Genomic DNA, 25,791 nt, shown 5'->3' on the forward strand with positions numbered 1-25,791 from the left:
GGGCTACCAGGATGTTGGGAGGACCAGGAGGAAGGCGCTACCTGGCTGTCGGAGGTGCTGAGGGTCTGGATCCGCCTGGTGTCGGACACAATGATGGGTGACATGTTTGAGGAAGGTGCTTGTGTCCGGGCTACCAGGATGTTGGGAGGACCAGAAGGAAGGCGCTACATGGCTAACGGAGGTGCTGAGGGTCTGGCTCCGCCTGGTGTCGGACACAGTGATGGGTGACATGTTTGAGGAAGGTGCTTGTGACCGGGCTACCAGGATGGTGGGAGGACCAGGAGGAAGGCTCTACCTGGCTGTCGGAGGTGCTGAGGGTCTGGCTCCGCCTGGTGTCGGACACAGCGATGGGTGACATGTTTGGGGAAGGTGCTTGTGGCCGTGCTACCAGGATGTTGAGATGACCAGGAGGAAAGCTCTACCTGGCTGTCGGAGGTGCTGAGAGTCTGGCTCCGCCTGGTGTCGGACACAGTGTTGGGTGACATGTTTGAGGAAGGTGCTTGTGGCCGGGCTACCAGGATGTTGTGAGGACCAGAAGGAAGGCGCTACCTGGCTGTCGGAGGTGCTGAGGGTCTGGCTCCGCCTGGTGTCGGACACAGTGATGGGTGACATGTTTGAGAAAGGTGTTTGTTTCCGGGCTACCAGGATGTTGGGAGGACCAGGAGGAAGGCGCTACCTGGCTGTCGGTGGTGCTGAGGGTCGGGCTCCGCCTGGTGTCGGACACAGTGATGGGTGACATGTTTGAGGAAGGTGCTTGTGGCCGGGCTACCAGGATGTTGGGAGGACTAGGAGGAAGGCGCTACCTGTCTGTCGAAGGTGCTGAGGGTCTGGCTCCGCCTGGTGTCGGACACAGTGACGGTTACATGTTTGAGGAAGGTGCTTGTGGCCGGGCTACCAGGATATTGGGAGGACCAGGAGGAAGGCGCTACCTGACTGTAGGAGGTGCTGAGGGTCTGTCTCCGCCTGGTGTCGGACACAGTGATGGGTGACATGTTTGAGGAAGGTGCTTGTGGCCGGGCTACCAGGATGTTGGGAGGACCAGGAGGAAGGCGCTACCTGGCTGTCGGAGGTGCTGAGGGTCTGGATCCGCCTGGTGTCGGACACAGTGATTAATGACATTTTTGAGGAAGTTGCTTGTGGCTGGGCTACCAGTATGTTGGGAGGACAAGGAGGAAGGCGCTACCTGTCTGTCAAGGTGCTGAGGGTCTGGCTCCGCCTGGTGTCGGACACAGTGAAGGTTACATGTTTGAGGAAGGTGCTTGTGACCGGGCTACCAGGATGTTGGGAGGACCAGGAGGAAGGCTCTACCTGGCTGGCGGAGGTGTTGAGGGTCTGGCTCCGCCTGGTGTCAGACACAGTGATGGGTGACATGTTTGAGGAAGGTGCTTGTGGCCGGGTTACCAGGATGTTGGGATGACTAGGAGGAAGGCTCTACCTGGCTGTCGGAGGTGCTGAGTGTGTGTCTCCGCCTGGTGTCGGACACAGTGATGGGTGACATGTTTGAGGAAGGTGCTTGTGGCCGGGCTACCAGGATGTTAGGAGGACCAGAAGGAAGGCGCTACCTTGCTGTCGGAGGTGCTGAGGTTCTGGCTCCGCCTGGTGTCGGACACAGTGATGGGTGACATGTTTGAGAAAGGTGCTTGTGGCCAGGCTACCAGGATGTTGGGAGGACCAGGAGGAAGGCGCTACCTGGCTGTCGGTGGTGCTGAGGGTCTGGCTCCGCCTGGTGTCGGACACAGTGATGGGTGACATGTTTGAGGAAGGTGCTTGTGGCCGGGCTACCAGGATGTTGGGAGGACTAGGAGGAAGGCGCTACCTGTCTGTCGAAGGTGCTGAGGGTCTGGCTCCGCCTGGTGTCGGACACAGTGAAGGTTACATGTTTGAGGAAGGTGCTTGTGGCCGGGCTACCAGGATATTGGGAGGACCAGGAGGAAGGCGCTACCTGGCTGTATGAGATGCTGAGGGTCTGACTCCGCCTGGTGTCGGACACAGTGATGGGTGACATGTTTGAGGAAGGTGCTTGTGACCGGGCTACCAGGATGGTGAGAGGACCAGGAGTAAGGCTCTACCTGGCTCTCGGAGGTGCTGAGGGTCTGGCTCTGCCTGGTGTCGGACACTGTGATGGGTGACCTGTTTGAGGAAGGTGCTTATGGTCGGGCTACCAGGAAGTTGGGAGGACCAGGAGGAAGGCGCTAACTGGCTGTCGAAAGTGCTGAGGGTCTGGCTCCGCCTGGTGTCGGACACAGTGATGAGTGACATGTTTGAGGAAGGTGCTTAAGGCCGGGCTACCAGGATGTTAGGAGGACCAGGAGGAAGGCGCTACCTGGCTGTCGGAGGTGCTGAGGGTCTGGCTGCGCCTGGTGTCGGACACAGTGATGGGTGAAATGTTTGAGGAAGGTGCTTGTGGCCGGGCCAGAGGATGTTGGGATGACCAGGAGGAAGGCGCTACCTGGCTGTCGGAGGTGCTGAGGGTCTGGCTCCGTTTAGTGTCGGACACAGTGATGGGTGACATGTTTGAGGAAGGTGCTTGTGGCCGGGCTACCAGGATGTTGGGAGGATCAGGTGGAAGGCGCTACCTGGCTGTCGGAGGTGCTGAGGGTCTGGCTCCACCTGGTGTCGGACACAGTGATGGGTGACATGTTTAACGAAGGTGCTTGTGGCCGGGCTACCAGGATGTTGGGAGGTCCAGGAGGAAGGCGCTACCTTGCTGTCGGAGGTGCTGAGGGTCTGGCTCCGCCTGGTGTCGGACTAGTGATGGGTGACATGTTTGAGGAAGTTGCTTGTGGCCAGGCTACCAGGATGGTGGGTGGACCAGGAGGAAGGCGCTACCTGGCTGTCGGAGGTGCTTAGGGTCTGGCTCCGCCTGGTGTCGGACACAGTGATGGGTGACATGTTTGAGGAAGTAGCTGGTGGCCTGGCTATAAGGATGGTGGGAGGACCAGGAGGAAGGCGCTACCTGGCTGTCGGAGGTGCTGAGGGTCTGGCTCCGCCTGGTGTCGGACGCAGTGATGGGTGACATGTTTGAGGAAGGTGCTTGTGGCCGGGCTACCAGGATGTTGGGATGACCAGGAGGAAGGCGCTACCTGGCTGTCGGAGGTGCTGAGGGTCTGGCTCCATCTGGTGTTGGACACAGTGATGGGTAACATGTTTGAGGAAGGTGCTTGTCGCCAGGCTACCAGGATGGTGGGAGGACCAGGAGGAAGGCGCTACCTGGCTGTCGGAGGTGCTGAGGGTCTGGCTCCGTCAGGTGTCGGACACAGTGATGGGTGACATGTTTGAGGAAGGTGCTTGTCGCCAGGCTACCAGGATGGTGGGAGGACCAGGAGGAAGGCGCTACCTGGCTGTCGGAGGTACTGAGGGTCTGGCTCCGCCTGGTGTCGGACACAGTGATGGGTGACATGTTTGAGGAAGGTGCTTGTGGCCGGGCTACCAGGATGTTAGGAGGACCAGGAGGAGGGCGCTACCTGGCTGTCGGAGGTGCTGAGGGTCTGGCTCCGCCTGGTGTCGGATACAGTAATGGGTTACATGTTTGAGAAAGGTACTTGTGGCCGGGCTACCAGGATGGTGGGAGGACCAGGAGGAAGGCGCTACCTGGCTGTCGGAGGTGCTGAGGGTTTGGCTCCGCCTGGTGTCGGACACAGTGATTGGTGACATGTTTGAGGAAGGTGCTTGTGGTCGGGCTACCAGGATAATGGGAGGACCAGGAGGAAGGCGCTACCTGGCTGTCGGAGGTGCTGAGGGTCTGGCTCCGCCTGGTGTCGGACATGGTGATGGGTGACATGTTTGAGGAAGGTGCTTGTGGCCGGGCTACCAGGATAATGGGAGGACCAGGAGGAAGGCGCTACCTGGCTGTCGGAGGTGCTGAGGGTCTGGCTCCGCCTGGTGTTGGACACAGTGATGGGTGACATGTTTGAGGAAGGTGCTTGTGGCCGGGCTACCAGGATATTGGGAGGACCAGGAGGAAGGCGCTACCTGGCTGTCGGAGGTTCTGAGGGTCTGGCTCCGTCTGGTGTCGGACACAGTGATGGGTGACATGTTTGAGGAAGGTGCTTGTGGCCGGGCTACCAGGATGGTGGGTGGACCAGGAGGAAGGCGCTACCTGGCTGTCGGAGGTGTTGAGGGTCTGGCTCCGCTTGGTGTCGGACACAGTGATGGGTGACATGTTTAGGAAGGTGCTTGTGGCCGGGCTACCAGGATGTTGGGAGGACCAGGAGGAAGGCGCTACCTGGCTGTCGGAGGTGCTGAGGGTCTGGCTCCACCTGGTGTCGGACACAGTGATGGGTGACATGTTTGAGGAAGGTACTTGTGGCCGGGCTACCAGCATGGTGGGAGGACTAGGAGGAAGGCGCTACCTGGCTGTCGGAGGTGCTGAGGGTCTGGCTCCGCCTGGTGTCGGTCACAGTGATGGGTGACATGTTTGAGGAAGGTGCTTGTGGCCGGGCTACCAGGATGTTGGGAGGACCAGGAGGAAGGCGCTACCTGGCTGTCGGAGGTGCTGAGGGTCTGGCTCCGCCTGGTGTCGGACACAGTGATGGGTGACATGTTTGAGGAAGGTACATGTGGCCGGGCTTCCAGGATGTTGGGAGGACCAGTAGGAAGGCGCTACCTGGCTGTCGGAGGTGCTGAGGGTCTGGCTCCGCCTGGTGTCGGACACAGTGTTGGGTGACATGTTTGAGGAAGGTGCTTGTGGCCGGGCTACCAGGATGTTGGGAGGACCAGGAGGAAGGCGCTACCTGGCTGTCGGAGGTGCTGAGGGTCTGGCTCCGCCTGGTGTCGGACACAGTGATGGGTGACATGTTTGAGGAAGGTACTTGTGGCCGGGCTTCCAGGATGTTGGGAGGACCAGGAGGAAGGCGCTACCTGGCTGTCGGAGGTGCTGAGGGTCTGGCTCCGCCTGGTGTCGGACACAGTGATGGGTGACATGTTTGAGGAAGGTGCTTGTGGCCGGGCTACCAGGATGTTGGGAGGACCAGGAGGAAGGCGCTACCTGGCTGTCGGAGGTGCTGAGTGTCTGGCTCCGCCTGGTGTCGGACACAGTGATGGGTGACATGTTCGAGGAACGTGCTTGTGGCCGGGCTACCAGGATGTTGGGAGGACCAGGAGGAAGGCGCTACCTGGCTGTCGGAGGTGCTGAGGGTCTGGCTCCGCCTGGTGTCGGACACAGTGATGGGTGACATGTTTGAGGAACGTGCTTGTGGCCGGGCTACCAGGATGTTGGGAGGACCAGGAGGAAGGCGCTACCTGGCTGTCGGAGGTGCTGAGGGTCTGGCTCCGCCTGGTGTCGGACACAGTGATGGGTGACATGTTTGAGGAACGTGCTTGTGGCCGGGCTACCAGGATGTTGGGAGGACCAGGAGGAAGGCGCTACCTGGCTGTCGGAGGTGCTGAGGGTCTGGCTCCGCCTGGTGTCGGACACAGTGATGGGTGACATGTTTGAGGAACGTGCTTGTGGCCGGGCTACCAGTATGTTGGGAGGACCAGGAGGAAGGCGCTACCTGGCTGTCGGAGGTGCTGAGGGTCTGGCTCCGCCTGGTGTCGGACACAGTGATGGGTGACATGTTTGAGGAAGGTGCTTGTGGCCGGGCTACCAGGATGTTGGGAGGACCATAAGGAAGGCGCTACCTGGCTGTCGGAGGTGCTGAGGGTCTGGCTCCGCTCGGTGTCGGACATGTCGATCTCCTCGCAGCGGCTCTCGTTGCGGCCGCCGAGCGCGCTGACGGCGAAGAGGTTGAGCTGCTCGCTGCGCCGGCGCAGAGTCTCGGGCGACCACACCTCGGGCTCGGGCTCGTCCTCGGGCGTGAGGGGGCCCCCGGCGCCGCCCAGCTGGCCCTTGATCCACTGCGCGAGGTGCAGCGCGCTGCCCTTGCTGGAGCCCGACTTGCCCAGGCGGCGGCAGCGGTGCTCGATGAGCTCGTCCAGGTGGCGTTGCGAGCCGCAGTCGGCCAGCGGCGTCTGCTGCAAGCCGTCACCCTTCCTGTGCTCTCAGACACTCTTTCCCAGGACAGCCATTTGGAGGAACTGTTCTTGTCTTCACAGTGCACTACGTAGTTTTGGTTTAAAAGCGATATTAAAAATAGAAGCACCTCTAAATATTACAAATGTAAAATCCAATTAGATCACTTAACAAAGTGTACAGGGAATTTTGCATTAATACGAGGGATATGATTCAATCATTACTTAAGGGGATGCATTAACGTTGATTATAAGTCGCTGAATATTTATTTTTCCCTGTTAAACATTATATTATTCTTTTTTAAGTCTATAACACTAATAATGTTACTAAAAACTATTTTCTAACCGGTTAAAAAAATGGGTTTTCCCTTTAACTTAAACTAAGAAAGAAAAAAATGTAAAAATTATTTGTGGAATTTTTTTTTTTAAATTCAAAATTGGGACCAGCTTTCATTAGAACTGCATCTTGACCTCCAAAATTTAATTAGACTCCTAAGCCTTGCTTATGTGGTTAAACTAAAAAAAAGCCATTATGAATAAAAGCTAAGCAGATACGTGGTGGGAACAATATAATTTAGCATTAGAAACAAAGTATATTATAATGACCCACTTAACCATTACTAAATAACTTGTTTAATGCTCCCAAGTATTTTAACTGGTAGGACCTATTTAAAATTATTTAGTTGGGGCCATTACTAATGTGATTACGTGAATTTCATTAAATTTATAATGCAATATAAGTATATTTTTTATCATAAGAAACTGAAGAAAAAGCACTTAAATTTATGGGCTATTTTTGCAACAAATATTTTTGGAATATTTTGTACTACGCCTTATATGACTTGTTAATTCATAAATTCTATAGGTTTTTTATGCTCTGTCACAGGAATTTTTCATTAAAGAAACCTTATTATCAACACAAAATTTTATTGACTAAAATGTTTCTCTTAAACTTATTTTAATAAATTTTTAAAATTCTTCCAATCACTTAAAATTTTTTTTAAAGATATAATTTTTGTTCACAATAACTTTACAGACTGTATGAAGTTGTTGCGCTTTGATAATGATCAAGCCTTTTTTAATAAAAAAATCTTGGAGGAGAAATAATTTAGGTCGCTTTGGGAACTGCAGCTGTATTAATGGTTGGACACAATTTTTATTTTATTTCGGGGACTGTTGTGTTCAATGATTTCCTTAGCCAAAAATGAGGATATCTTCACTGAAACCGAGAATATAGATTTTTAAAAATCATAGATTGTAATCTATTCCCCACTTATACTTCATAATTTAATGACATTGCTTACCTAGTTCATACCCACTACAAAGTAAAGGTTACATTTTATAACCCATTCTTCAAGAAAAAAGTTAGGAGCGGGAAAAACACGCCTATTGCTAAGTTTTTAGAAAACTAGTTCTATTTTCAATTATGCATGCGTAAAATTTGGAGCCCACCGAGAAATGTTACAAATTTTCTGGCACCTATTAAAATATTTCTTTTGAACTTGAATTTGTGCACCTGGTACTTACTCATTCTGCATGACTTAGTAAGACCAGAAGCTTCACACACTAGAAGACAGTTTATTACATTTTCATTTTGTGTTTGCATGGTAGTCATGACTATATCTCTTAGCAAACGACTATCACCATACTAAGAAAATAACTTTATAGACATTTTTAATATGATATAGAATGAATCAAGCTTCTTGGTTTTTTGATTACACTAATCGCATATACGTACGAAAAAGCACAGAAGGTGCATGCACATATCATTAAATAGTACCTATTGTATTGTAAAAGAATTAATACATTATAAACTAAGTTTAGATAAAACTATAACTTTTAGCGTATCATTAAGATAGCCATGCCTGAGGAATCAATAGGTTCAGCTCTATTTAGTACTACAAAAAATCGTGATGCTACAACTATCCCTAAATTTCTGAGTAAATATTAAAACAAATTTTAAAACTACTTTTGTTAATATTTAATAAACAACTCACAACTCATCTAAATTATTTTTGCGAAACAATTAAATAAAGTTAGTAAATATTTTAATTTCAATAATATATATATTTAGTCAATAAATATACGAGACGAAACTGAAGATCGCTATTGTTATTTAATGTGCCTTTTTTTTAACTCCATCGGTATTTGAAAACTAATTTAAAAAATGTAATACCTTTTTTTAACACGTTTGTTAAAGAAGTCCACAAATATGTAAGGAATAGTTTAAATAATGTTGCATCCAGGATTCATTTTATTTTTCGGCTGATTATTTTTATGGCTAATTTGATTCATAGACATACATTAAAAAAACATTTATCTGAATTTTTTTGAAAAAATGCTTTATCTAAAATTTGTAAACCTGTTAATCACAATAAATATTTATAATTCAGTTGCAATTAACTCTATAAACTATATCAGTTTTCTCAGAATTTTTAAAATCTAAATAATCTATTATATTTAGAAATTTACACTATGTACTCTAATAGGCCTACATCTTAGCGATGCTGTGGGCCATGCCTACTTTTTGTTTACTACTAAGAAAAAATATTTAAAAACTATGTATATGTTCTAAAATCTAACACTTTCATGCAAAGCACTGGACGGATATTTTGATACCTATTTACCACTAAAAAAACTTAAATTGTATATAACATCCTACTGTCTAAAAAATTCACCAATGCATAAATACACTAAAATACCTAACAACCAGATGTTCTACAAAAGTGCATTGTGTACTATTACTTTGTTGAGGAATTCTTAAAACACTAATATTAATTATTGATTGCTGTCATGCTGAAGTAAAATAAACATTTTGCATACCTTATTTTTAGATTTGATTGGTCTCTTCTCTAGAGCACATCTCTATTGAATACATCTGTCTGCAGCTACCATTTAATTTACGAATAAATATTTCTGCAAATACTCCAGGACAGAGAAAAACTATACCGTTGTGGAAATTTTACCAAAAGCACATATATACGCTAAACGTTTTTTTTTTAAAATGAATTCACATTTATTAATATATTGATAGAAAACATGGTTTTCATGTCTGTACAGAACTCAAATAACAACGAATACAATTATTACTTACAAATAAAACTTTGGACCGATAAAATTTAAAAAAAAATTATTTACTGAAAAACTAGTTTATTAACTGCAAAATGACGTAATCGGTTATTTTTGGAATAAACATTCTTCCAAAAAATACAAAATAATTTATTGGAAATTATGTTTTGAAGTATAGTTATCAAAGAATTAGTACATAGTTAATATATATATTTCAAACTGATGTGTTTAATTATTTTTTTTTATATCCACATGCCCGTCATAAATCTGCAGTGTCTGTAGAGTTACAAAAATTACGAAAATCGCTATTGATATATAATGCAGGCTACATTTTATGTTACGTACAATGATTCATTGAAATGTTACTAGTTGTGAATAGCTAGGAAAGTAGTTTTTCCTCCCAGAGTCGCTGTTTAAAATTTAAATGCGGTCAAGTCTCGAATGTAAATAACAATGCTTGAGGCACGACACAGAGTTTCAACATTCACTCCAGTATTGGAATAACAATTTTTAAATTTAAAACATATATATATAATAATTTAAAAATATTTTTAATTTGTGTCGTTTAGGAAAATCTATACTACTATGTACCTACAAGTTAACATGGACGTTTCTTTTGTCTGGCATCTACATCAAAGATTTATTATTTGAATAATTAGAAAACTTTTTTGTAGCGGATGCAGTTACTCCATAGCATTACGCCAAATAAATTATTAAAAAAAATTTATGAAATTAAAATAAAATCAAAATATTTATATAATAGGTATGTATTTCTTAATAATACGCTTAGTAACACATCTTTATGCTTTTAGGATAATTTTAAAACTTCATGTTAAATAATTAAAAATACAAAATTGAACATGTTCTTACAATTTTATTATGGTCCACTGTAACCAATCATTTTTAAAAAATATATACATCACAGAAGTATTCATTGGGCGGCTTATTACAAAGGTAAAACGCTAACATCTAGTTTAAGCTTATGCATTCACCTTAAAATTAATTAAGAATTTGAAACTGCATTAAATTCACACTAACATGAGAAGTGTGACACTTGTAGTGAAAATTAAACTAAACTTGATTTGATTATTTGTAACTCTACTTTGATTTGATGTACATGGTTCCTGATCTACACAACACTATTCTGTTTCTGTCACACGGTATATATTTTTTCAAACCACAGGTTTGATAAAAATCTAAATGTTTTAAAGATGGTGGTTTTTAGTACGGGGTACTAAGTCTCAGAAATATTTATTAACATTTTTTCGTTATATTTATGTTTGCTTATTACGTCTGGTTTGCAAATATTTGGATTGTCGCAAAATATTTAATACCTATATATATAATTATTCTATTACAATACTGTTAACTATCTAAGATAATTTATAATAGCTTTAAACCCTTTAATATTTACTAAAATATACTCAATACCAAAATATTATTGGATTATTTGCACACCTCTAAAATAAGTCTTATAATTATGAACTGAATAACAATAAAATTTAACTTCACTTAGCCAAAAAGCAAACACTCATTAAACTCTTAGCCTAAAATAAATTTTTTACTTGGACGAACTTGTCACAAGTCAAATGGATAAATAATTTCACAGGCATAAAATGTGTAAACTGTTGAACAATATTTGATGTTGTGAGATTGTAGGATATACTGAATTACTTACCGAGAGAGCTCACTCTCATTTAAATACCTTCAATTTACTCAAGTTCCTTACGGAAGACAAACCGAAAATTCCAAGCGCCTCCTATAAACACCTTTGTCGTGCGTATAGTCACACCGTACTATCGTTTAATTCATGGAAAATCCATTCGTTGTTGGGACACAGAAGAAAGATAAATAGTTAAGAAATATATATAACTGCGCTGAGCCAGTATTACATAAGAAGTGAGATAGAGCTTTCACAAAAGATTCCATGACTTGATTATTACAAAACCTAAAAAACGCTTCTTTTTTAAAATGTATACCATTCTTATGAATACCTCTAGCAACATTGCTGAAATGTTTGATTTTTGTAGAAGAATTTACGAAATTGGGTTTACGCACAACAAATTCATTGGTTTTTAATATTTGAAGTGTTTTTTTTAATCTGTGCAAAAAAAGAAGGGAAAGTCCATATTAGCTTTTTACTGCACGATGTCTCCAAACTATGACTCTTCTTTTTCGTGAACCAAGTGGACTGCATTTTATAAATTTTTTTTAAAAATACTTGCCCATTATATTTTGCCTAAAGCATATAGACAAGAATAGGCAGTAGATAGTGTAAATAAGTTCTTTATGTAACAAGAATACAGTAGGTGTGTATTTAGTTACATTTGCTTAAAATAATTTAAGTACTTGGAATACGATTAACAGCAGAAATTACAAAACGATAGGTTTTTGTCTGTAAAGTTTTTTTTAAATGTAAATGTAAATTATAAAAAAAACTTTACATCTACATATGATGCTGATTACCATGCGGTAAGCTCCCAAATATGTGATATTTGCCGCTCGTATGAGATAATTCACCGTTTAATTAGGTTTGGTCTGCAATTGTTAAAATTTTCTAAATTTATTTCTTAAAGTATGCCGTATTTTCATTCTTATCATTTAATACGTACGCTATAAAAAGAGCATCTTTCTGGAAAACGTAAGATTCATTGAACCCGAGTCAAACTCCATGATAATCCACATTCGTGCATTAAATATTTTTTTTTTTTGGAAAAAAAATTCCCTAATTTTTTTTTTATCTTGATTCCTCCTCCCCAGAAGAGCATTTTTCGCACGTCTAGGACCAGTATTCCAAGACGTTTGGGTAAGTAAGCGAATGAGCACTGCCTTGTTGGATTACATCCGTGATATAACTCGCGGGCCGTATTCCAGAACGTGTCCAAACCGAATCCCAGTAAGGAATCAAATCGGCAACAGTTTTAATAAACGGTGCCCTGCAAGAGTCTAGAAACTGGTTTTAATGCATTCTGTCGGACGTTTGGCAACCGTCGATACAACTGCTACGGCAAAAGTCCTAGATAAAATGGTGTTATTACAATTTTTTCAAGTACTTTTTTAAGTTGCGATTATTTCTTCTTTGACCATTAAATGTTCAAACTATATTCCAGGATGGTTTCGCTACCATAAAGTTTCATTTGGCACACCAATACGTTTGATTCGTCCCTCGAAATTGATAAAATGGAGTATATATGAGTTAATGGCGCCAAACATGGGTCCGCCATCTGGACAAAATTAACGAAAAAGTGATCTCTGCAATTTGGAACACAGAAAGGTCAGGGATAAGACACCGAAATCCATCCCCTAAATATATGGAACTGGCCGAGTCATATCGTGCACTCGGAACATGGTTAGGGAAAAGGTGTAGTATGTAAACACTAAATCCTTATTTTTGTGTTTTGGAATACTGGCTTAGGTGACCGAAACTAAAATGAAAGGTTAGTTGGGCACCTTTTAAAATACTATAAAATCATTCAACTATATTAATCCTGGGAAAATGGTGTTCTTTCATTCCAACCGAGAAGTTTCACGAGCGAGACTGAACTTGGGGTATTTTGGACACTGGACGGGGCAGTGGGGGAGGCTTCCTGACGTTCTCTCTCGCTCTCCGAGTCGTGCGAGGCAAACCGAGTCTGCCGTCACTCCTTTATATGGGCGATGTTTTTGACGTGACGTCTAATAAATCGATGAACGCCGCCTGCACGCACGAAAAAGTGTCCCGTTACGCTGTTTCCCGTTACGCTCATTGTACGCTTGCGCCGCATCTATCTCTCTTCCACTCGATTTGACTTTTTCGAAGCACATTAAACTTGAAACACTCCCATTCGTTTCCTACTTTTCCTATCATCGTCCTATCCTTAACAGAATAACATAAATTAGAAGAAGAAAAATAGCAAACATGTATAAAAGTAATAGTTAAAATAATCTCTTGGTTAAAGTAATAAACTTATTTGAATTAATGAGTGCAAATAAAAGTAAATTTATTAATTAAATTGTAAATTTCATTTCACTCATTCTTTGTATCCATAAAAATAGTGATAATTCAATAAAAATTCATTCAATTTTATTCATAAAAGTATGCAATCATTTCATCAATGTTTTGTTATGACGTTGTCACGTTAAACTATCGTCCGTAAACCGACTTTACAGACAACCAATTTGTTATTACATGACATCATACCTCCTATGGTCCCAGCCTGGACCGCACCCCGCTAACATCCGTCCCCGCTGGCGGCAGGCATCCTAGCTTCGCATTCGCGCAGGGTCCGTGGTCGACGGTAGGGAGGGCCCAGTGAATGTACCCATCATTTTAATCTGGTGTAAAACACTCCAAAAATATAAGGATGAGTGTGGCCCCTTCAGGGCTATATATTATACCAACACTCATTATTTGTGGGTACCGCCTTCAGCACTATCATATGGGGGAAGTTTAAATATGTAATATTAAGTGGAACAGTCCAAGCAAGTGACGAACAATCTTCCGTTTGGCTCTAGTAGCAAGTAATTATTCATAACATAAATAATCATGTAAATCGTAAAACCTGTTAAGTTAATGATAAATGCAATTTAATTATAAAGGAATGCCGTAGGACTCTTGGTCTGTATGTCTACATAAGAATAGTAACATTTTGCTTGCATGTAATTGACGTGGGTAGATATTCCCACCCCTCTCAAATCTCTTCCCTGTCTCCAGCAGTCTCCATGAAGCCACGGTCTGGAGTACACGCAGTTCGTGTCGCGGGAGAGTCTTCAGTGTTGTCACTTTGATCGAATCGTTCTGTTGCGTGAGTAATTAGGTGGGAGCCGTGGTCCACACTAACCACCGTGGCTCCGAACCATTTCACAACAAGAGATCAACCTTGTCCTGTTACAGCTAAACTGCCGGGTGACCCTCCCGCGCGTGGTTTGCTTGCGTACGACACTGGCCGACTTCCATCTATACTAATATTATAAAGCTTAAGAGTTTGTTTGTTTGTTTGTTTGAACGCGCTAATCTCAGGAACCACTGGTCCAATTTGAAAAATTCTTTCAGTTTTGGATAGTACATTTATGGAGGAAGGCTCTAGGCTATATTATATTATCAATAACATTAGGGATCCTTACTAAAAGTCTAATTTAGAATCAAATGCATTGGAGGGGGTTAGATACAACATGCAGTACATGTACGAAGTGTGTGTTGAAAATGCCGCAGGCGCTAGAAGTTTATTTCCTATTGCCTATTAACATTGTTGCCACGCACTAGATGCCTTATCATTCTTAATTTCCCCATAGAAATAAAAAACACCCGTGTGATATTAACAACGAAGCAATCAGTACCCTCATAAGAGTTCAATTAGTATTTAAATACTTTTTGTCACTTTAAATCGCAAACCTAAACTATTGTTTTTTTCCTCTCTGTGTTTAATTGGTTTTTTTTTCTTTTACTAGAATTATTTTTATTATTTTTAATTAATTTTCATTTTACGGACCATCAATAATTTTTCTCTCCCCTTACAATTCTGACAAGGACTTGTATATATATGTATGTATATATATATATATATATATATATATATATATATATATATATATATATATAAGCGAAATACCACTCACTGACTCACTCATCACGAGATCTCTAAAACTATACACCCGATTGACTTGAAATTTAGCATAGTTACTCATTTTGTGATGTAGACTCTCACTAAGAACGTGAAGTGGTCGGTGCGCGTCACTTGAACTTCGCGCCGCGCGGCGGGCTTCGGCGCTCCTTCCCTTCCTACTTTCCCCCCCCTCTCTGCGTCCAGTGCTGTGTCTGACTTCCCCTCGTGAGGTGTCCGCGCATGCGCGTGGCGCCCCCTTGCTTAATTAAAACTAGGTGTAATGCCTTGAAGGCTCTTCTTGTTCGTTAGCACACAGTCGGTGCTGGTCGTGAATTAAGCATGTAGTCAGATACTTGCTTTAGAGAGAGAGTGTGACAGCGGGGAGAATGCACGTAAGTGTTGTAAGGTGGTGACCCTTACAGTAATGTAATCGGTACTTGGTAATAGCTCTACTATAAATTCTTATTTCGGCCGTCACCGTCTAAATTCAATTTGGCATTTATTGTTTTCCTTGCTCGTTTTGTATTAATACAATGTATAGTTTGTTTGACGTTTCTCCCCGTCTGGTCTACAGTCTTCGTTAGGACTTGTTTTTTCGTAATGAATTTAATGTATTAATTTGTGAGTTTTATTTTTATATCATGCTTTATCATGTTTTACAGTAAGCTTATACCGCCTAGTGTAGGTTAGGCCGCGGTCTCCTGCATGTTCATTTGACGTTTTTTGTATTCTCTAATGAGGCATGTCTGTGTTCACGACATTCATTATCCCTGTGTATCTATCAAGTTTCTATTATGTATTAAGTATTTAATCCTAAAGAAAACATGGATATGTGTTCACGTATTTTGCCCTGGCATTTGTACCGCTAATTTTTCTTGCTATCAGTATTACTCTTGTATGTGAAAGAATGATAAATTTGTATAAGGTTAACGTGAGGCTTTTGCCCAGGATTAAACGATATGTATTTAAATTCACTATTTGCTACTTTAACCTTTGAATCCATCCTTGGCTATAATTGTTAGATTACCCTTTTGAACACTATTTACTCAGCATAATGTATTTTAGTATTTTTAAGGATAGTGTTACACGCAGTTGAAGGTTCACGTGAATGTACTTCACCTGTTACACTTTCCTATGAAGCTCATGGAAGCCTTCAACTGCGCAACTCTGCTGTGTTATGCTGAGAATTAAAGTGTTTGTTTTTCTCTTTTGTCTTGCATGCACCATGGGGTCACCGGTCACGGGATGGGTGTATCGTCTACGCCGTGACGAGCTGGTTCAAACCCTCTCCGAGGAGGGCGTTTCCTTCGAGGAGGGCGCTACTGTTGCATTTTTGAGGAGCCTACTCGTCCAGCATGTTCGTAACTCCTGTGAATCGTCTGATGAGGTACCGTCTCGGCAGTTCCCACCCCCTTCTGGCCCCGCCTTGAACTCAAAATTTAATACAAAAATATTTTTTTCTAACCTTAAGCTTCTTCCTCGGCTTGATAGCTGCGAGCCACGAGCTGTTTTGGATTTTTTAAGTGCGGCATCACGTCTTGAAGGGCTGAAATTAGTTAGTGAGGCAGAATTGTTAAAGGCCCTGCTGAGTCTCTGTGGAGCCGCATTTCTGCAATTACTTACTGACGCAATTACTCAGAATCTTTCTTTTGCTCAGTTCAAGAGCTCAGTTTTGCAATTTGCCTGTCCTCCACGTGTGCTTGAGAGCTGTAAACGGGACTTAGTATTTAGGTTTCAATTGCCTAACGAGCCCACTCTTCAGTTTATTAATTCCGTGGCCAATTTTGCGGCCGTTCTTAATTTAAACCTCACAGAAACGGAGTTAGTACAAACTATATTAGGGAATGTCTCTCCGCTTGTGCTTCAACATAGCGCCATGCTTAGTCCTCCCACAACTTTGAATGCTTTACGCAAGTGGAGCTCTGAAGTGGAGAATCGCTTGCTCGCTGTTAGAAAATATAAGGAGGAATTCCCCATTTCATCTACATCGCGGTTTTATAAGCCTAAAAACTTAGAATTTCAGCCTGCTGTGAATGTTTATTCTCAGTCTGCTCGTGCTACGCGCGCGCCGCAGCTCGTTGATTGTGCGGTTAGTGTAACCGAGCCCCTTGTCGGCTCCGGCCGCGCTACCGACAGGCGCCCCCCTCCCACTAATGCGCCCGGCCTTAAGAGTGGTATATAGAGAAGCGGCTACTCAGAATCCGGCGCGAGCAGCACAAAATACTTCAAGCTTGGGCGGAGTTTAGCCTTGGAGGAGTGGCCTACTAGGAGCGCGTCCTGGCGAAATGATGTCGGTGGAGGGGATGGACTCGGTTTACCCTCCCTCACTCCATGGTCATTCGCTCCTCATGACGGCGCGGTACGGGTCGGGATGTCTCGACAGCATTGCTACCTGCCTGCCTGCCTTCCCCGTACGAGCGGAGCGCCGCGCGAGCTAACAGTTGCTACACACAACGTTTCATTCAACTCAAATGTCAAATGACGCGAAAAGTATGTTTATCGTAATGGTAGCATATTTTTTACGCGTGTTTAGTAGTTCATAAGTAAAAAAAAAGATAAAATGCATTACTTTGTTTTTGCTAAAAACACAAACTTTTACATGAAATGGGAAAAGTGACATTACATCGTAATTTTCGAAGTCACGTGGATATTAAACGTTACATATCCTCCAAGAAACACGAACTTACCTTATTCTGCAAACAAATCTTGCCGAAGTTAAATATATTTTCCGAATCGATGTTATGTATTTTTTATAACTCGCATCTGTCAATGATAGTTGTAAAAGCGTTTCGAAATACATACATATTATGTATTATTTAAAAAAAAGTGTTCGTGACTTTATAAGATGGAATAATCTCCTTTATAATTGTTTCACTTGTGTCATGGCAATGAGTTATCATGCAGGTAGCATATATTTTATTTGGACGTGGTAGAAAAAGGCACTATACAAGAAATCGTTACATAATTACACATTAAAAAACATGTATTTATTTCACATGTAATTCATACATTTTGTTTCACACCAATAGACAATGTTCATTATGTTATAAAAGACAAAGAAATTTAAAAAGAGCACTATAAATTAAACCAACGTGCGCACGATTTACTTCCAAGAAAGACAAATTAAAAAAAAAAAACTGTACGGTATAATAGACATTTCAAACACAAATATTTTTACATCACAATTTTTTTTTCAAAACTGTTTGCAGAAAAGTCCAACAATCTTAAAAGTATGTAGATGGCCTTTAGAGAGGTACTTAAGAGAAACAAATGCTTAAATAGAAATAATTTTACAAATCCGATACAGTAAACGACAACAGATTATTTAAACAAGTTTAGTAGAATTACACACAAACTGGTTTTACCTGTGACGCACAAAAAATGTACATAAGCTTTATATTTTTAACTAGACAGGCATTTATACTATTTGATTTAATGCACACACACTTTTAAAACAACAAAACACAGAATTTAATTTTGCTTACCACTGAAGCAAAATATTTTTATGGTCGCTATTATACATTATTTAACGAAATTTATTTCGTTTCTCCTTTTTGTTAGGACTTACAAGACAAGAAGTTTATGCATACCGAACACTCTTTTTAGGAAATTCTCTTGTTTCTCATTTACAAATTTTACAAATTTCTCAATTGGCTGCCAAATGAATTATTTCCTTCAAACTAAGTAACAGTTACGACCACCTCAGTATTTATTCAGCTAAACAAGCAATGTCTTCTATAATTTTAAAGCACCATTGCTCACTTGAGCATTTAACCATTCTGGAAAGATAAACTCAGCTTTAAAATTTACATTATAGGTAAGACATTTTATTTTTTTACATGTCCAAAATAATTACGGTAATGATTCTCTAGGTAGGCACTGAACGTGACCACACGGCCTATACTTTCTTATGCACATGTAGGTGCTGGCATACTAAAAATGAAGGTTCATGAAAATGATTGTCATGGTTAAACGTTCTGGAAACAATGAGCAAGAATAATTTCCAGTATGAAAGGTGACAGTTTATGAAGCTAAGTGAGCAGGCGACTTAGATTCATAAATCAAACAGGTCACTATAAAAAATTAGTTTGAATGATTATCCAAGACCAATATTTTCTTGAAAGTTCTGCAAAAGCTTGAAAAATGTTCACGTTTAATGTAATCAGGGTGTAATATTCGGTTTTGTTTTGGACTATCTTCGTTTTCCCATGCATTTTATCTTATGGCTTCTGATAGCCTCTGTTATGTGCGGTGGATCCCGAATTTCCATATTTCTTGTGTGTCTAGGATCAACTAATTCCGGAAGAACGCATAGTGTGTAAAATAAAACGAGTTTTGGCTCCATTTTTTCTTTCCAGAATGTGTCGTCTCTGAAAATTTCCAATAGGTACTTTTAATTTCTTTTGGCTCGAAGTACAGATGCCTAACAAGCAAATATCCCTTCTGGTTATGTGAAGCTGATTCTGGACTTGATAGAAATATTCATGATATTTTTTAAATTAAATGACAGTAGGACTTTCTTCAGAATATTTCAAATACTTTATTTTGCCTTCTCGCATGGCTTCATTTATGTCCATTCCATATGCCGAAGCAGGACACTTTATTTCTACGAGACGGCCTTCGCCAACAAGGACATCGGATGTTGCGGCAAGAAATGGGTGTTCTTGGTCAATAAAAATACCAGCTTTACTTATATTAATTTTTTCCTGGTATTCTAGCTGTTTGATGACTATTTCTTCGGACTGCCTGCCATGTTGTACTGCTGGAACATTAAGTATGTCATGAGAGTATATTATGGCTCTTACTAGGTTCTAGCAGGTTGTTGTTGGCTTCAAATAGGTTCAAACGTTTTATTACAAAAATTCTAAATCAGCGATAAATGTTTGTTCTAAATACCTCTCTTTCCTGTTGAACACTGCTCATTTCATACGCCATTTTATTAAGTTTTCAACGATGTTGATGTTTTCTATGATGATGGTGTCAGACACTTCCGTGGACCAATGAAAAACACCGGCTTCCGTTTTCAGCAGTTGGATTGGTGGCTGAAGTTTGGCGTACGATTTGGTGACTGTCCTGCAAAGATTAAAACAAAATATATTTGTGACATGTCGAGTATCAAAATTCCAAAAGTAACGAAATTTCCTATTTTGACTCTAATATTTGAGTACAATTTTATAGTTGTGTGTTCCGCTCAAAATGTTGATGAATTACTCTTTAAAGGTAGTGACATATTCAGTTAATTCTATAATCCTGCCTATAAACACTAACACTGTTCGCAAACTAATCAGTAAGTGTGGGATATGATGTAAGAGAGTTTTATTGTACACTAATATGACAAGTCTAATTCCAGAATGTAGGTACAGCACAAGATACGAGCATACACATGCATGCACGTACAAACTTGCATACAAACAAGTAACATTCAAAAACAAGAAATGCCTACGTGGAACAATAATAATTTATGTCATCATATATTTACTGAATGTTTTGTTTGCAGGAGAGCCATATTGTATATCGTCCTTTACTAGAAAGCCTACAAGGGGAAAATTTTTCGCACTCAATATTTTTTATAAGGAAACATGGAAAATCACCAAATGACGCACTTGAATATTACAACATACAGCAGTAAGGATTCCTGGCGTTTTTCCAGCCAAGCGGCTACCACAAGTAACAATAATTTGTTGATAGTCGAACGCATTTGTAAACTGAGACACGCTTAAACAAGGGAAATGAGGTGGGGGATGAAGAAACTGTCTTTTGGAACCGAACACAGTGAGTCATCAATAGCTTGCCTTCCATTCTCGCAATTATTCCCCCACCCTCATAACTTCGCCCATACTGATTTATTTAATTATCTTTCGGCTTGTTTTATAATAGCACTAGTATTTTTCACATCACATGGACTTTTCTAGGACAGAATTAATGCCCTATTAGTTCACTTTTTAAAATTACTAATTGAAATTGATAATCGATGACGTATGTATGGTCGTCAAGCCATAATAACTTCCAATGACTTACATACAAAAGTAATAACGAGTATCTAACTTTTCTTTAATCTGTCCGTAACACTAGGCCTATATATATTTTTCCAAAAACAAATCCATAGAAGTTAATTACTCGACTGAAAATTATTTATATGAAAAATTTAAGCCTTTCATTAGACTCCGAACGTAATAAAATGCTAATTCTAAATGTTATCGTTAAATACAGTTCGCAGTTTGTGTAGTATAAAGCACTGGCTACTTACTCCTCATCAGGATTCAGAACCATATTTTCATTCTCTGCGTTGCTTGATCCTGGTAAAGAAAAATGAGCCGTCAAGTTAGCCGTTTGGGGATCGGTTACTGTGCTGCACCATATTCTTCAACTCTTCGGATTTTTCTAAAAAATTTAATGCATTGTACAAACTAATTTGTAACATATGTTTCTTAAAATAGTTTTTAGCCGGGTTTGGAATTCTCCGGTGTTCTTTTACATTAATAAAAGAAAAATTAATATCGGTATCGCTATATCTTACCTTTGTTTCTGGTACTCCATCAGAGCTGTTGCTCTTCTTTTCTTCCGTTTCGCACTTAAATAAAGTCGCCCTAACTTACCGATTCGTTTGTCTTGCTTTTTTTTTCATGCGTACCGACTAACAGATAATTGCATCTTTTTTATATTATGCGAAAGCTCACAAACAGCATTAACGAACCATTGAACGAATCAACAGACTTAAAAATCTTGTACAATGTAGGTTGCTACCGAGTGAAGATTCTTTTCAAGCTACTCGCCATGATAGTCCAGGAAAGATATGAAAAAAACATGGACAAATTGCAAGAAAAGTTTTTTTTTTACATCAAAATTCACAGAAAAATTCGTAGAATAACATATCCAAAATCCACCGAAATCCACTTTCTTTTGGTAACTTTTTTCCGGGTTTTGTTCCGGAAAAACGCGAAATAAAATAATAACTCAAAAACGGTGCATCTTACGACAAAACCTGTAGAGACAAAAATTAAAGAACATTATCTTTTCCATAACATCTCCAAAGTTCAAGAAAATCATCTTATAAATTCTGCTTCGTTTTCCGGGATTAGTCCCGGAAAAAATATTAAAAATGAAATAAATCGAAAATTGTGCACTTTACAGCATAATGGTTTAGGAAAAAGATAAAGTAAACAATGTTTTTCATAATATATGAGAATTTAACACAGATCAACATTTAATTGTTTCTTTTTTTTGTTTTACAGGAAATGTCCCGGAAAAAAGATATCGAAAGAAAAAAAAACGGAAACCGTGCACCGTACTTCAAAATAAATCGTGAATTAAATTAAGGGCAACAAAATTGCATTATATAATTGACCTTTATCAAAATGTGCTTAAAATTTATGTACTATTGTCCTGGTATATGTAGTTACTATTTATACGATTGAATTCCCATTCCCTTGTACTGAGTGATTTTATGTATCCATGTGTTATAACTCTGCAAACGATAAAATATATAAAATTAAATTAAATATGTCATTGACGGAGGATATTTACTTCATCAGTTACCTTGGTCCCATACTGCAACATACAACGAGATCGCTCAGCTGTACGTGAGTTTCATCTTGAAAAATTATGGATTAGCAACTACTGTATTTGATGGATATGGGAAAACTTACAGTACTAAAGACACAGCACATATTAGAAGAGCAAGAGGTAATGCATCACCTGTAGTTGAATTCACAGGAGAAATGTAGCTATCACTCCGCAAAGATATGTTTTTTTTGAACGAGCGAAATAAAGGACAATTTTTAAGGTTATTAGCAATACATGTACGCGAAGAAAATGTCCTGTTGTCGAAGCACCAGGTGATGCAGATATTTACATTGTCCAAGAAGCTTTAAAATGTGCAAAAGAACAGTTGACAATAGTTATATGAACAGACACAGATTTACTTGTCCTTTTACTCTACTATTTTGGCTCACAATCACATACCTGTTTGTGTTTAAAAAGTGAACAAAGGCAGAAGAAAACATATCACATTAAGGAGCTAAAGCTGAAGCTCGGTGATGAAATTTGTAGTAATATTCTTTTCTGTCATGCTTTCATGGGATGTGACACGACATCACACATCTATGGTATAGGAAAGGGGAAAATATTGGATCTGCTCCAGAATGACAGTGCCTTCAGGCAACTTGCGAAAGTATTTTCAGATAGCATTCCCAGTGTGTCAAAAGAAGACACTGTAAAATCGGCAGAACAGCTGTAGTACGCCTGTACAATGGGTCAAGAAGTGACACTTTCGACACTTTGCGTTGTAAAGTGTTAAGTGAGAATGCAGCTACTAGTTCCAAATGTGTACAACCAGAACAGTTACCTCCAACTAGTGCTTCAGCTCGTTTCCATTTCTTAAGGGTTTTCTATCAGATACAAGAATGGAAGGGAATTAAGATGAATCCAGAAGAATGGGGATGGAGACAATTTGCCAATTTCGACAGACAAGCCAACAGTTCTGGAATGCCTTTTGAAGGTAATCAGGTGCACTTGCAACGAAGATGGTTGCGGTGCATCCAACTGCAGTTGTAGGAAACACGGCATCCCATGTTCTTCGGCTTGTGGAAACTGTCATGGATCAACCTGTAAAAACCGGCGCGAATTACCTCCCGAGGACTGCAATTACTGTGACGGCTTTTAAGGTAGGGTGTTCCTACATATCCATGCAAATTAGCCTGTTTTCCTAACCAAATACAATGATATTTAATGCTGTGACCTTATACTTGTAATATACCATTTTGTTCAGAAAAATATATTCTTTTCCAATATAGATTCAAATTTTCATTTTTCTCATCGAATAACTAGAAAATTATCAACGAAATGCTTGTTTTTACCTTTTTTTTAAATATATTTTGCGTCACGATTTCCAAAATATAAAACTATATTGGAAAAACTGCATTACTTTTCTCGTCAGATTAATAATCTGGAAGCTGTAGCTATCATAATTCTCGAGAAAATAGGCTAGTAGTGGACGCATGTATAACTGGTTTTAAAAAGGGGTATATACCGCTCTTAAACAGGATGATTCTATTAAATAACATTTCGAGCTGATATGTAGGTTATTTTCCGAATTTTTGGATCAGTTTAACATTAATAGAAATATAAAATCACGCTAATGTTTGTTTAGGTAACCTATATTTTAAATTAAAGTACTTATGTATGTTACCTAATGCATATTTATTCAGTATTGTGTGTTACAGAGTGCATCCCAATGTGTGTATATTTTTCTATTTCTTCTCGATACAGGTCACTGGAAATCTTGTGTAAATTTAATTGTATGGTATGTTTTGTGAGAATGGACGTGTCAAATTTTTCTTTCAAACGATAAGCAGTTGAAATGAGTCCGATTTTTTTTTCTGGAAAATAATTTTGGTAGATTTCAAAAACGTTTTAACACATCACTAACTGAAAAAGGAATATAATTTAAGTGACTTTAAAATACTCGTATATTATGGAAATTGAATATAGTTCGGATCTGACAATTTGACATGGGATACAATGCTTTCTGTTATTTTGTCTACATATTCAATACTTTTTCCGTGGCCGATCACAAAATAAAATCTATATACCAGATTTCAGTGAATTTAGGATCTGGTATAGGAAATCTTGTGTGCTTCTGTTTGTCCCACCGAAACTTTTTCAATACGATGTTCCGTTTTCGTTTTATTGAATTTTTAAAGATTTTCCAGGACGAGTCACAAAAAAAAACTATAGATATACGTATGTAAATATATATTTATATATATATGAGCAGATTTTGGTGAAATGAAATTATATTTAATACAAAAAAAGTCTTTAATTTTAGTCACGACTTTCTTTGACGTACGATACGTTTTCGTTTTGTCCTTTTTTTTTTTTTCCAGGAAACTTTCTGGAAAACCAAAAACCTATTTTGTGTTGATTTTTGTGAATTTGCAATATACTATGAAAATCGTTGTTTACTTTAACTTTGTCCTGAAACATTTTGCTGTAAAATGCGCCATTTTCAATTTAATTCAATATTTTAGGTTTTTCCGTGACGAATTCCAGAAAACAAAACAGTAGTTATTAATGAATGTTTGTAAAATTTTGATATGTTATGGTAAATTTTGCTCTCTTTAATTTTAGTGTCTATACCTTTCTTCGTAGAACGCACCGTTTTACAGTTATTAATTTATTCCGCATTTTTCCGGGACAAATCCCGGGAAAAACGTTACCAAAATAAAGTGGATTTCGGTGGATTTTGGATATGTTATTCTACAAATGTTTCTGCAAATTTTGATATAGTAAAAACTTTTCTTGCAATTTGTCCATAAATCGACCCCTTTTTCTCATAAAATGCCTGGACTATGAATCCTTCAGAGAAATGGTGTTGCTGTGTAGTGGGAGGAGGGAGGAGGGAGGTTTATCACCGTTACAGATCAGCACTTCCCCTACAGCGGGCGACGTTGAGGCGTGTCAGTGTCATCCCCACCCTGCTCGTCTTCCCGGAGCTTGGCGTCAACTTTCCCGTCGAGCAGCACAAGGCAGACATTAAAAATGCCAAATTAGCCAGTTTTCCTAACCAAATACACAGATATTTAATGCTGTGACCTTATACTTTTAATATACCATTTTGTTCACAAAAATATAATCTTTTCCAATATAGATTCAAATTTTCATTTTTCTCATCGAATAACTAGAAATTCGTCAACGAATTGCTTGTTTTTACCATTTTTTAAAATATATTTTGCGTCACGATTTCCAAAATATAAAACTATATTGGAAAAACTGCATTACTTTTCTCGTCAGATTAATAATCTGGAAGCTGTAGCTATCATAATTCTCGAGAAAATAGGCTAGTAGTGGACGCATGTATAACTGGTTTTAAAAAGGGGTATATACCACTCTTTTAAGGCCAGCCGGTCTAGGTGTGCCAACTGCGGAAAGTTCGGTCACGCGGTGTCTGAGTGCACGCAGCCCGCTGTGAGCAGTGATTTACGCAAATGCTTTAGGTGCAACCGCGCAGGGCACTATAGGGATCAGTGTCCGGGAAACGGGCCCCGATCAGGGCGTATGAGCGGTCGCCGCGATCGTCGTCAGAGAAAAGCCGCCTTTCATAAATTTCACAATTTTGTTCATGTTAATTTGTTTAGTGATATTGTCCCGGCTTTAGTGGATTCCGGAGCCACTCGTTCTTTGTTGAGTG

At 40.5% G+C, this 25,791-nt stretch overlaps 1 protein-coding gene across 1 annotated transcript in view; it reads right to left on the reverse strand.

The window, feature by feature from the left end:
* Positions 1 to 2,158: 2,158 nt before the first annotated feature.
* Positions 2,159 to 25,791, reverse strand: part of LOC134537975 (uncharacterized) — a 433,777-nt gene continuing 410,144 nt past the window's right edge. Inside the window, exons 22-23 of the mRNA XM_063378994.1 lie at positions 5,623 to 5,952; positions 2,159 to 2,200 (exon numbers count right to left, since the gene is read on the reverse strand). Coding sequence (XP_063235064.1) covers positions 2,159 to 2,200; positions 5,623 to 5,952 — 372 coding nt within the window. The remainder of the gene's footprint in view (positions 2,201 to 5,622; positions 5,953 to 25,791) is intronic.

This window comes from Bacillus rossius, chromosome 12 (genome assembly GCF_032445375.1).
Source record: "Bacillus rossius redtenbacheri isolate Brsri chromosome 12, Brsri_v3, whole genome shotgun sequence".
Taxonomy (NCBI): Eukaryota; Metazoa; Arthropoda; class Insecta; order Phasmatodea; family Bacillidae; genus Bacillus; species Bacillus rossius.